Below are 13,767 nucleotides of genomic sequence, written 5' to 3'. Positions count from 1 at the left end.
TCGTGTTCAGCGGGGGGCTGCCGCAGCAGGATCTGACCTGGATGAGGATGGGATTTACGAGAAGTCAGAACTGAGCTGCACTCAGCGCGATGCCCAACGCCTCTTCCTGGAGCGCGAGCTCGCCCCTGCTGCTGCTCTGGGAGGACTCCTCAGGGACCCGCATCTTCCTCTCGCTGCTCTATGCAGTCCTGGCTATCTCAGGGACTCTGTCCAACGTGATGGTCATCTACTTGGTTTTCTCCTTCAAGAAGCTGCAGACCACCAGCAACGCCTTCATCGTGAACGGCTGCGCGGCCGACCTGAGCGTGTGCGCCCTGTGGATGCCCCAGGAGGCCGTGCTGGGGCTGCTGCCCCCGAACTCCTCCTCGCTCCGCTCGGCCGAGTACCGCCTGCTGCGCGAGGGGCTGCTGGGCCTCGGCCTCACCGTGTCCCTGGCCTCGCACCTGCTGGTGGCCTTCAACAGGTACGTGCTCATCACCAAGCTGCCCAACGTCTACCAGGCCCTGTACCAGCGGAGGCGCACGGGCTGCATGATCGGGCTCTCCTGGGCGCTGGCGCTGCTCCTGCTCCCGCTGCTGCCCGGGCTCTGGGCGCCGGGCCCCGCCCCAACACCGCCCCCGCGGCAGACGGACGGCAGCTCCCGCTACCCCGCGCTGTTCCTCGCGCTGGCCGTGCTGGCCCAGACGGCGCTGCTGCTGCACTGCTATCTGGGAATCGTGCGCCGGGTGCGGGGCAGCGCCAAGCGGGTCAGCGTGCTCAACTTCCACCTGCTGCACCAGCTGCCCTTCCCCGCCGCGCCGCCGCCGCCGCGCCGCGCCCAGCGTCGCCTCAGCAGCGTTTCCGTCCTGCTGCTCTGCTGCGTCTTCCTGCTGGGCACGCAGCCCCTCGTCTGGGTCAGTCTCCTCGGCTTCTTCCTTCGGCCCGCTCCGCCCGCGCTGCAGGCCGCCAGCTGGCTGCTGCTCTGCTCGCTCTCGGCCCTCAACCCGCTGCTCTACACTTGGCGCAGCGAGGAGTTCCGCCGGGCCGCGCGCTCCGTCCTGCCCCGCGCCGAGAGCTCCTCCACCGCTCCGCGACGCGCCGCCGGTCACACCGCCGGAGCCGCCGCCCCGCCCTGCCCACAGCTGCCGCGGCGCCGGAGCACGGCGGGCAGCGCCGCACCGCGCTGAGCGGTCCCCGGGGCCCGGCCGAGGGCTCCTCGCCCCGCCGCCAGGGGGCGCCCGCGGGCACGCGCCGCGCTGGGCGGGAGCTCGCGGCTCGTGCCCTCAAGGCGTTTCCCGCCGCTCGCCGTCGCGCGCCGCGGTTCTCCTCAGGCTTCGTGCCTCGCTGCCGCGACCCGGAACCTCTCCCGGCAGCTCCTCGCCTTTGCGAGGCTCTCGTTGCTCCTTCCTGGTTCCGCGTACCTCTTCCCTATCCCTCTGCTGCTCCGAGGCCAGGCGGCCCGGGGCTCCGACTTCTTCGCTAAGGGAAGGGTTTGAGGCTGAGGCGACGCCGTGCCGAGGCCACCTGCCCTCCCTGCCCCCGCCTCAGCGCGGCCCGCAGGACGCCGGCTGGGCTCCAGTCAGCAGCTGCGCGGGCAGAAATTGCGATGCCGGGTAACTATGGCACTGTGAGGTACTGCGTTTCAGCTTTAACGGTTCCAAGGTGAGGCAGACACCTGGGCTCTGAGACGTGGTGCGAGGTTTTGTTATTGATTATAAAATCCTGTCGGCGTTTGAAAGAGTGATTCGAGCGAGCGCTGAGCACGGGGCTGGCTGTGAGCACTGCTGGGTGTCCCATCACGCCCTCCGCACCCCGAGTCTCTTCAGAGCCATTTCCTGTACCCTACTTCATCTCTGTGCTCCGTGCAGGACTCTCCTTGTCCCATCTAAACTTTCAGGTGACGCTATCTGTGGAGAATGTTAAAAACAGACATCTTTTTTGTCTTCTCGTTTGGGTTTGGTTTTATTTTTAAATGCTCCTTACTTTGACAAAGGCCTCTGCCTGTGGAGATGCGCTCTGCAGAGTGTCTGGCAGTGCGGAGATGAGCGCTGCCCCCTGAACTTACCGTGTTTGCTACCAGCTTGTGTTTCTGTTACATGCGCTGCTGTTGCAGTGGGATTTCACAGCTTCTGCTAAATATAAACGGTGTGTCCTACCAGGGCGGTGAGGGGCGTGCGGCTGCACTGAGTGCTGTCCTCCCCCTTCCTGCCTCTGACGTTGTTCTGTGCTGTTCGTACCTGGCACCCTTCGCCTTTTGCATGAAAGACTTGAAGAGGGCAGTTCTGTTCTGAATGCATAAGCACTGCTGTTTAAATCAGTCACAGTGCTGCCTGGAGAAAGTGAATGGATGTGGGAGCACAGCAGAGTTCTGTGCAAAAAGTTTGTTACGCTGGGTGGCAAGTATGAATATGAGTTTGACAGCTCTTTCGAGAATGTTTGAATACTAAGACTATAAAGAAGAAACAAATACAGCAGGTATAGCATAGCTTGGCCATGTTTTACAGTGCTCCACACTAAAATTATCTTGCCTGATATGGCTTAATTTTCAACAGAAGTTGCTTTTGAAGGAAGGAAATAATTTCTTTTTTTTTTCCCCAAATCTCAGACGTATTAGTATTCTATGATATGTTGGTGTATTTAAAAATCTTCATACCAATGTTTTATTTTTCTAAAGTAAAAGATGTTGCCATTATCACAGAAAAGATTCTTGAGGTTGGGATTTGGCAAAGACAGGATGTAAAGTCTTAAGGAAAACTTAGGAGACATTCCTTGTCTTCCTGAAAATGTATCCACATCTTGAAAGCAGCTTCAGCCACTTAGAAGCACCTGTAGAAAAGTAACAGAAATTTCCTCGACAGGCATCTTGTGAGACCTGGTATAGGGAACCTGCTTTGGCAGGGGGTTGGACGATGATCTCTGGAGGTCCCTTCCAACCCCTATGATTCTGTGATTCCTAGAATCTGAGGCTTAGAGAGTTTCTTCCCCTTCCTTGGAGGCAGCATGCCACCTGCGTGACAGCTTCAGAAAGATCACAGGGGCTGGGAAGGAAATGTGGCCATGAAAGATGTACAAGATTTATCTTATCACCAGAGTGCATCTGTCTTGGAGAGTATATATCCTTGCTGTAATCTCACATCCTAATCACAGGGATTGTGCTTTTGCTGGCTTTGTTCAGCAAATGGATAAGGAGAATTTGCCAACCACACCTATACCAATTCTGGAAAATATTCAGTATCTCTGCCAAAATAAAGCTAAGCCAAGGGCCGCCTGGGGCTAAGACCTGATTCTGCTACAAGGAGTTCTTCAGCTGGAACCCATGACAGGAGGAGAATCACCACTTCCCAGCACAGCTGAAGGAACTGAAGGCAGTTGGCAAAGCTCAGTACTGGAACTATCAGCAAAGGACAAACATTAAAATAATGAATTAGCAAACACCCTCTGTGTTTTTGACTATTTAGTCTGGGATAAAAGCAATAACCTGTTTTGGAATTCAGTGGCCAAACATTATAACAAACTTCTGGGTTTCTTCCCGTGTCAAACAGCATGCAAGTTTAATTTGAGATGCCTGTGTTTTATATAGACAATGTTTTAAATGCAAGATGTATTAAAAAATGCCATCGTGTACAAAACTTCGTTCAGCTATCCTTTTGCTATGCATTACTTCCAGAGAACAGCTGGAAATCCCTTTGGAAGTTTGACTGTGAATCTTTGACTGTTTTATTACACTCAGGTGACCTAAATAGTATTACGCAGAAAGAGTTTTAATTTAAAGTAATCAAAAAAGAGTAATTATCTCAAATTAAGATCTCAGTTTCTCTGAGAAGTTACTGCTCATAAAAGTCTTGTATGCCTTCTTCTACAGCCATAATCCTTGTATTTCAGCATTTTAAATACGGTAACAGTGGAAGCTCGACTTAACTCATTTTCTCTTGGTCTGTGTTACTGCTCCTTCACTGAAACAATTGATCTGACTCAGTTTTTGGTATTCTGCTTTCCTTTTTTCAGGGGTGCTAGCAATCCTTTGCTAGTAACTTTTCTTCGGTATGAATTTCTGTCATATTCACACAGCTAATGTACAGGTGCCAGGGGTACATTGCCAACTGTCCTTTAAATTTGCAGGTGCAAGGCACATCTGTACTTCTAAAAATTTTCCTTCAAAGTTGTTCAACCAACCGATCTTTCAAAAGATGTAAAGGAGGATGGTGGGAAATTCTATTGGCAAGTCAAGTGAAGTTCTGCTTTGCTCTGACATTGTGCCAATCAAAGTGAATGAGGCCTAAAGCTCCCCATCCTACAATGACTGCTCAGCTTCATAAATATCAGGCATTGGCTGTAATTTTGTCCAAATGTTGAATTTATGGTATTGTAGTACAGATCTGTTGCACTCTTTGTGTGCAGTTGGTGCCTATTCCTTTGCTATTTTCTCAGGGCTTCTGGAAACAAGAGCAGCTAACAGTAACACCTGGATAGGTTGTGTCCAGTTGTATTAGTCTGGTTTGAAGCAGTCATTTAGTTTTGTGGCCTTTGTAAATTTGCCTGTAATATAGTCACGTGTTTTGTGATCTGCCTGTGCACAAACACAGCCTCTCTCTAGAACCAGCTCAATGGGGGTAAAATTGCGATGCCTCAGAACAATAACTTAAGGCAGAAATACAGCTATTTGTGAAAAAGCTTTCAGTGGCTGTTTGTGAAGTTATTACATTTGTGATAGATGTAAAAAGCCATTGAGCTCTGTTCAGTAATACGGGCTTCCACCAGAGCTGGACACTTGCTGCCGTCAACAGAGAAATAAAAATGCACAAGCAGCAAAGTGAGGCTGGATCTAGTGGGCTGGAGGAGATAAAGATGGCAGCGCAGGGCCAGTGACAGTGTGAGCCAGAGAAACAGTACAGAAGTAAGTCTGAAAGCTGAAAGAGGGCAGGGTTTATGGTGAAATAGACCCTCTCAGATTGTTTGGGTCCTTCTTTGGGTGTGGAAACAGGATTCTGCCTACGCTTTCTTAATAGGTGAGATGCACAACTGTATTCCCAACTTTTTCTTTTTGCAAAGTATCTCACACACCAGCAAATTTTCATTGATCTCTGGAATCAAAAGAGACTTACAGTGTGCGTTACACCAGTGTTCTTATGGACCAGCCTTCTTACGCCTAGCGGCGTTGCTGGACATGTAGGCACAAATAAGATGTTAGCAATCCCCCGGATCCGTTCTGCCACAAGCACACTGTGAACCTTTTTTCCTGACTACCAGATTGATGCTATTTTTAAAAAAAAAACCCACATACAGATTATTTTCAAATGAAGACATTTAAGTGTAGCATTTCATTAAAGAAAAAGTGACAACATATACTTTAGCTTTCTATTTCATCTTAAATCACATAACTAGATTATTGCAGTATTCTTTAAACTCACAAGTCCCTTTTCCAAATGGCAGCGAAAATAGCTTTTCTCGTGACTTCTAAGAAAGCTACCGTTTCTGCTCTTTTATGTCAATCCTTCCCATGCACTGTCATCATTTTACCAAGGTAATAGTCCCTTTTCTTTCTTTCTTTTCTGCTTTCTTCAGGGCTTTTTTTCTGTAGGTTCCTTCACTAAGAGAAAAGTTCTCAGTCCTGCTGGGCAGGGAATGACTCCTTGAGCAGTGTAAGCTTAGGGAGACAAATGTAAGATAAACCTGAGAAACTGAGGGACAAGTCCCTCAGACTTAAGTTTCTACCTAAGTCTGAGTAGCCATTGCAGATTTTTTTTCATTCTGTTCCATAGTGGACAAACACTGTCTATACTACAAGTATTCATTTTTTTATTAAAGCTGTTAAAAAAAAAAAAAAAGTGTTTACATAGGAAAAACAGAGATAGTTTGAAGGCTGGAGAAAAACCTTTTGTAGTTGGTGTTCATTATGGCTGACTTTTCTAAAGAGACCTCGTTACAGAATACATGCTTCTGTGCAAGTATTCCAACCTATTGCCACACAAGGTAACCTAATGTGCTCTTGAGGCTGGAAAATATGAAATTAAAGGTAAATGAGTCTGTTTTGTGAGTGTAGACCACCTTGTTTGATTACTGGCTATGAGATCAGCATGGGGAGGCTTCCAGTGCAGTCTTTGCTTGGCACCTGCTCCAGCCAGGTGTTCAGGTTATTCCTGAAACTGAGGAACTGAAACAGAATACTGCTGAATCAAGCCTACTTCCAGCTGTTCTGGCTCAGTGCTTCGGGTTTCTGGGAAAAGGACTGAAACAGGGGATGGCAAAAATGCGTAGTATTCTTTAAATGCCTTTTTTCTTTGCTTCTGTTGATTGAAATTCTGCTTCAGAAGTTTTCCAGCTCCTTTAGGGGCGACAGCAGATTAAACCCATTTTTAATATGAATTAGAAAAGAGACACAAATGAAGAAAGAATTGTTATTCTCAATAACTAGCTCCTGTTGTTCAGAGACCAAGATAAAAGGGTCAAAGACTAGATGCTATTATTCAGAAACTCCACGTAAGACTAAAGATGCCTTGTGTTTGGAAGCAGCTTGACCAAGTGATGCAGCTGCTGGAGGGAGGTGCCGTCAGAGCCGCTCTGTAGGAGGCTGTCCTGTTTGCCATTTTGGGTGCCAGTTTTCTGAATTGACACCCTAGTACTGTTTGCTTGTGATGCTGTGGTTAGAAAAAGTATTGATAGTTGTGAATAATTACAGTGCAAAAATGGGCTTCTCAGTAAAGTCAGTGTGAAATGTGATGTTTGCAACAGGATGTGACCTCTGTGTTCCATTCTCTTTCTTCTGGAGGGCTCAGAGAGAGCTGAGAGAAGAAAGTGGAGATGTAGGCCTGCGGGGAGATGCAGGCAGGACGGTCCTTGGGGTACCTTACGTTTTATTTATAGTTTTGTGAAGCAGACATCTCAGATGGAAAATTCTTACTAGCTGTCTTCAGGCTGTCTGCAGGGTTCACTTGTCCTGTGACATTCTCAGCGGAGAATTAAAAATGCAAATATGCATCAGGCAGGAGCTGTAGCCTGACTTGTTCTGAAGCTGATGATATGATGGGGACGCAATGCCAGCCTGAAATACTAATGCTCAACAAAGTGAGCATTAGCATCAAAAGAAATCTATTTTTAAATAGAAGAGTTTTAAGAGGGAAATCTGGTGAAGCTGGCAGTCACCAGTTTTGAACAACGTTACACAGACTTCCTTCCCGTTTGCTCCACTGAGGCGTCGCAGTGAGATGTCCTCTTTTTTGTCTTTTGCCCTTTGTCTGCCTCACCTCAGGCACTGTTGTGCTAGAGCAACCACCTTCTTCTCACCCTTGAGATTCTGACACTGACTTTTTGATCAGTTCATACGTGCTGTTTCCTGATTTCTTATAAAACTTAATATTTTTCATTCTGAAATCTAGCGAAGTGGCTGTAACAGTCTTGTAGCTGTGGAGACAGGTGCAGCAAGGTTTAGCAGAGGTAATATCCAGAAATATTGTTAAGATATTTCATATTTACCTTTGAGACTCCTTTGTCTTCTGTTGCATGTCATCCCTTGCATTTCATCTATACATGCTAGAATAGCTTTACCACAGGAGTCTTCTTTTCCATAAACATTTCTCATTCAATTAATCCTTCTTTGTAAAGTAGTGGTAAAATCGTGCAGGATTTGAAATGTGCAGCCATGTTAGCTCCTCTAGTGAGCACAGTTCCTTTTCTCTAGGTCATTTTTCCAGTTTGTGGCATTATTAAGGCTGATGAAATGAGCAAGTTTGGTAGCATGCAACCTGGGGAAACAAAAAGCACAGCCTCACTACTGCTCTTGTTTGACATCAAGGCAAAGGCACTTTTCATAACTCTTATTGTGACAATCAGCTTTTTGTATGGTATTAAAGCAAGATAGTAGGACTACCTATGATGTTAATGAAAAGGTATAAACAGGAACACAAAAATTCATGGTGAGTACGATGAGAAAATGTAAGCTCTCTGGATTTTGCAGTAGGCATCTTGCTGTGCATTGTAACTGCTGTGTACATACTTGCAGGATTAGGCAGTTCACACTCAATGTAAGAAATGATGGATCTGAGCTGAATTAAAGGCATGAATTCATTTTCTTCTATCTCATGCATCGTTAAATATTGCTATTGTACTGTCTAATGATTATCTATATTATACCTGTCACCCGATAGCAACCATGGTCGCTACGATAATGTCAAGATTATAATTACAGTCCCTTCTGTGATGCAGTCATACTATGCTTAAAAATGTATCTTTGAGATGGTAGTATCTCTTGTTTGGCCTTGGCCCAAACACAAATGCATTTTGAGGTTTTTGAGGGAGAACTAATCTATTTCCAAGTTACAACATTCAAGGTAAATTACATACTGATATGTCTATATTAAACTAACAAAAAATAGCCATTTAAACTACATTTTTGCTTATTTGAGATAAACAAAACTTGAAAAACTTCTTGTCCCTTCCTAAATAGCTCCTTGTCTGTGTTTTGGAATTTAAGAATATAAAAGACTGCAGCTGTTACTCTGAGATCAATGAAATCGCTTAAAAACTTGTTTGGCAGCGTGTCAGATAAACCCATCCCTTTTTGTGATCTGATCCGTTGCAGAATGCCCCAAATATTCAGCCTGGTCATCTAAAGCGTCTCCTGTGGCAGGGGCTGGCAACCCCTGGCACCCAGAACTGACTGGGAAAGCAGAGGCAGGGTCTGAGCCCCGCACTGTGGGAATGCGGGCAGCAGGGGCGGGCAGGGGAAGCCTTGCTGGGTGTAAGAGACCACGGCGTGAGCTGATCGCTGTAGGAAGAACTCGGGGAATAAATTGAATGTCATTGTCTGATATCTTCTTCAGATTTTCTTGCTGTCATCGATCTGTTTTATTTTAGGTTTGTGAGACAACTGTTTATTTAATTCTAAAGAAAAACAATCTCCTCTCATGTTTATACAAATATATAAAATAGTTCTCTTCCCAAGTATGAAATGGTTTCAAAGAAGCTGTGTGGAGGAATCTTTGTGAATGCCACTCTGAGTGCAAACGCAAAATAAAGCAGCAGTTCAAAATAAAAACCCACTGCATGTGAAACTAAAGATGTTGTAACCATTTTCTAACATCGAACACGATAAATACTATGCTAAACTACTGAGTAAAATAGCTGATTATGTGTTAATTGTATCTGTAACTTGAAAATAATCGTGGTCACCACAATCAGGATAAAATGGCATGTAGTTTTTAGTATTTTAATAAGATATCCATAGAAATACTACAGTATTATTTTGCTTCCTGTTCTCCTCCCTTGCACAGTACTATATTGAGATCTGACTTTCCATTGACTTTAAAACAAAGAATGTTGATATGTTGTTCCAATGCACTTTTGGTAATATTTTTACATCAGTGTTTGATTTCAAGCAGGAATGTATGTAGCTGTTTCTATGCCAGCCATTCCTAGGGTGACATAGATCCCTATTGTGCAAATACTTTTTTTGTACACTGCTGCCAAGAGTTTCGATTATAACCTTTGGTGGTGTGAGATTGTCTGTAGGTATTCAGGAAGGGTTTCTGTTGCTGGTGGATGCTGTCAGCAGTGAGGACTGCACGCTGTGTATTTTGGGAATCAGACAGCTGTTTGCCTGTGGCCCAGTATGTTATTGTGGCCAGCCAGCGCAAAAGAGAGAAGCTGCCTGTTTGTTCTCCCGCATGCAAGCCAGTTGCAAAATTCCGCAGATGCTGTAACCCTTTAAAATGTGCTAATTTATGCCTTTTTTTACATGCTGAGTAGCACATTTATTCTCATGTCTTCAGAGGCACTTACACTATATGAAAGTGTACACAGGGCAGTGGAATTTCAATTAGTTTGCTCATTATATAGGGCTTAAGGCCTAGGTTGTTACTAATTGTGTAATAAGTTTGGTTGATTTCATGGGAATTTTTAACTGGCCATTCTCTGAAGTGAGGACTGGAAGACTTGGCTGTGTCACTGCTCACCATTGTCGAATGTCAGAGCAGTTCATGTAGTGCTGCTAGTTTTGATGAGTGGAACTGTGCTTATGAGCAGGAAATATCCATCCCAGCAGCGAAGAACTCATCGGTGAATTGGGAGGAAAGATCAAGAACTCTGGGATGGCTCTCATGTATTCCCAGCTCATCAGAAGCTGCCAAGGGTACGAGCCAGACCCAGAGGAACTTTATTTGCTGTTCTGCTTTCTTATGAGCTTGTGCCTTTGCTAAAGGTTCTGGATTTATTGCTGTGTGCTTGATAGAGTTACAGAACTGTTGTTAGATCCTGCTCATCTTGCAAAGACAAAACCAAAGACAAAAGAAAGCATTGAGTGGGTGTCAGGTCCAGGTGAATACAGAGAAATCCATTACCCTAAAAAGGGTTCCTATTTCACACAGCTTGTAACAAGGAGTTACGGTAGATTATTTCGTGCCTGCTTTGCAATTCTTGTTAAAAAGCCTTTGTTACTAATGGAAGAGGTACAGATTCCACCCTTCCTCCCCACTTGAGCAGAAAGAATTTATTTTGTTTTTTCCTTCCTTGGCACACCAGGGGATCTTTCAGATCTTCTCAAATATTGCTCCTTTGAGAACACAGATTCTTCTTTAAGAGACAGCTGCCTTCAGCAATGTGAAAGGATTTAGTCATGTTGCCCTTGATGTCCTGCGAAGTTTGTGTTAGTATTGGTATGGGGCCAGAGCTTCAGCAGAGGCGTGGGTAGTTTGCCCAAGCATTGGTATGGATTTTGGTTTTCAACTTTGGAGGAAAGGAGTAAGATGTGTTCCAAAGCAAAACATACTTTGTCTCCCATTTAACAATGAATTATCAGAGGAGTTTCTTGAGGAGCTCAGTGAGTAACTCTTCCCCCTTCTTCAGCCGTATGCCTACATAAATAACCAAGGCTATCTTGAAAGTTATATTAATGGCTCCCTGGGACGTCAAATGATTGTGCTCAGCACAGATACTGAGGTCAGGAAAAGAGAAGCTAGATGGCGCTGCGGTCCTGAGATCGTGTGCTGCTGTCGGGGGAGCAAGATGAACCCGTGCAGATTTTCTGGTCTAAAAGCCAGGTATTGTCAAGTACAGGGTCAGAATTCCTAAAATGGAAGAACATGATTTCCACTGAGGCAGTTATTTAGCTTTTTGTTTTTAACATAGGCAACAAGTTGAATTGCTTAGGAAACTTAAGTTCAAGCATGTGGACAGGAAAAAGAAGACTATGGGTGTAGAATGGCTTTAAGATTACCTACACAGGTAAAACTGTGAGAAATATGTTGAGCACCATTCTCATGGCATTCCTTATGCTTATTTATTTTAAGCAAATACTTCTGCTCAAAGATGCGAGTAGGTATGAAAGAAGGTAAACTGTGTGCTGCATTGTGCAGTTAAGGAAAGACATCCGATGAGGTCTGGGAAATTGAAGAGGAAAAAATTAAATCCAGATCCACTTATAAAACTTTCCTTTGAATTTTTAAGAATGGAGATACAGAGACCTCCATTGCTGATTATAAATATTGTACAAGTAAATATCTGGAGTAGTTACTGTGGGACAATCATTAATTTATCTTTAGATACATATATTTTCACTTTCATTTGTTCGTTCTTTTCACTATTTATAGAACAATTTCAAAATTAAGTTGCAGTCATTTTTAGCTAGCAAATGCACATTGTTCCTCCATTTGTACTTTTATTAGTCAGACAAGAATATATTAATAAATTTTTCATTAAAATTCTAAGGCCAAGCAGAGCTTTGACCTCTTTACCGCTACTTTGCCTCTGATTAGTATTTAGGGGTACAGTTGGGCAGTAAGAATGCCAAAGTTGTTACAAAAATCAAAACACTTAAACAAAAATATCCCTAAGCTCTGGAAATCTGAGGAGGTCTTATTTAATTTTGAGCTTAGAGGGAGTCTCAGCAGTTGAAAATAAATAACATCCAGGCAGCCAGATAACTGAGTTTGTAGTGAAGCCAGCTTCCAGGCTTTGTCAACACTATTATTTTGATCAGCATTGAGGGGGCCAGCACTGAGGAATTGCTGTGTTTGAACTGAGTTCTTCTGCTATAGGAAAAGGTTGTGGGTTTTGTTGTTCTTGTTGTTTTGTTTTTGTTAGGGTTTTTTTTGTTTGCTTGCTTGCTTATTTGTTTTTTTACTTTAAGGAATTCAGTAGTTAATGTGCAAACATAACATGCACCCCTAACAAAACATGCAACAAATGGCTGATGTAGTATTTTATCATGGCAGAAGTTAGCCATGAGGTATTGTACTGTCCCTTCAGTGACAGTAAAGGTGTGGAAAGCTGCATAACAGATTTGGAAGTGCCAGAAATGCTTTGAAGTTAGTCAGTGGTAGGAAGGCCCTTGAGGAACTTCAAGGGAGCCTATAAAAAGGACAAGGAAGATGAAGTGAAAGGCTTAATAGAATGACAGAATTTTAACCTGTACACAATTGTAAGCTTTTCTACAAATAATACCAAGGACTACCAGCTTGAAGAGCAATGGTGCTGAGGAATAAGACTGAAGACAACAAAACGGAGTTGGAAGGAACAGAAGAACAAATCACATTTTGAGTGAAACTGAGGTGGTAGATGTAACCGAGATGAATACGGGGAGGCCACAGGAAGGAATTTCATAAGAGATGCTTCAGGGGAGGCTTAACAGGAGAGAATCATCTGTAAACAGAAGGTATAGTATAGCAAATGGGTTAGTTTGTAGAAAGCCTGCAGAGAAGCAGATCCATGTTAATTGGCTGTGAGTTTGGAAGTTTGAAGAACCAGACTATGAGAGCAAGTGTGTTCTTGAATAGCTTTCCCTTGGGCTAGCAGAGACCAAAATCCATTGCTTCAAGTGTGGCGCTTTGCTTTAAAATAAATAAATGAATAAAGTGAAATGAATTCCAGAAGAACCATTTCTGAGATCTTCCTCCCATTTCAAAATCCAGTGAATTTACCAGTGCCTACTCTATTGTGTATCTGATGATTCCGTTTGTTTTAGCCACTGTGCTTATTATTAGTGCACTAGGAGGTCATATTGAAGTTTTAGGAGGAAAACTGATGTCTTCTGAAATGGCTAACTGGAGGGATTTAGGAAGAAAATTCAGAATAGATTATAACAGATTACAAAATCTTTTCCTTCTGCCAACAACATGTGAAAAACACCAGTTCTTGTGAGTACCTTCTTGAAACCACACAAACTTCCTGCTTTGCCCAGTGTTTGCGCTGAATTGAACTGCCATCAATTGCACAGGCACATGAGCATCCTATGGTGATTGATATAATTGCTCCAGTGTTCATTAACACATGGAAGATTGTGAGTCTTGTTCTTAATTAAATACTGCTAATTTGTTAAAGACCATTATTGTTTTTTTGGATTTCTTTTTAATCCTATGGGAATCACACAGTTTTCTCCTTCAAGGCGACTGTTCTGTGCAATGCCTTTTGAGAACTGACTTCAGGTTCAAGCCTTCAGAGGCACTAAGGAATGCAATAGTGCTAGTATATATATAGCTGTAAGTTTTATGCTGTGCTGACTCAGCAATAAGAAGGGCCATTTGCAGAGTACAGTCTGACCTGTTATTTTCTTTTTCTGTCATTCAAATGCTTTCCTCCAAGAACTCAAGGAAACTCAGAGTTTTTCTTTTTTTTTCTGGTGTTTCAAATTGTTTTAAAGTAGTGCTGATGTTGGCTGAACCTTCTGCAGGTTCAGTCTCAAATGGATCAACTGAATGGAAGCCCAGAAGTTCTCTAATGCCTACTGTAAGTCAAGGGTCGTGTTGTATATGGAGCAAAATACATGCATGGTGACAGGAAGCAGACTCTTCCCTATGTTTT

The 13,767-nt window shown here is 44.0% G+C and overlaps 1 protein-coding gene across 1 annotated transcript; it reads left to right on the top strand.

The window, feature by feature from the left end:
- Positions 1-1,166, top strand: GPR88 (G protein-coupled receptor 88). The gene has a single exon (XM_052665581.1). The coding sequence runs from the start codon at positions 90-92 to the stop codon at positions 1,164-1,166; it is 1,077 nt and encodes a 358-aa protein (XP_052521541.1). The 5' UTR covers positions 1-89.
- The last annotated feature ends 12,601 nt before the right edge of the window (positions 1,167-13,767 follow it).

Source organism: Tympanuchus pallidicinctus, unplaced genomic scaffold (assembly GCF_026119805.1).
Source record: "Tympanuchus pallidicinctus isolate F22 unplaced genomic scaffold, pur_lepc_1.0 scaffold7, whole genome shotgun sequence".
In the NCBI taxonomy this organism is placed as follows: domain Eukaryota; kingdom Metazoa; phylum Chordata; class Aves; order Galliformes; family Phasianidae; genus Tympanuchus; species Tympanuchus pallidicinctus.
Note: the sequence above shows the minus strand (reverse complement) of the source record. Positions and strands in the feature narration are given on the sequence as shown.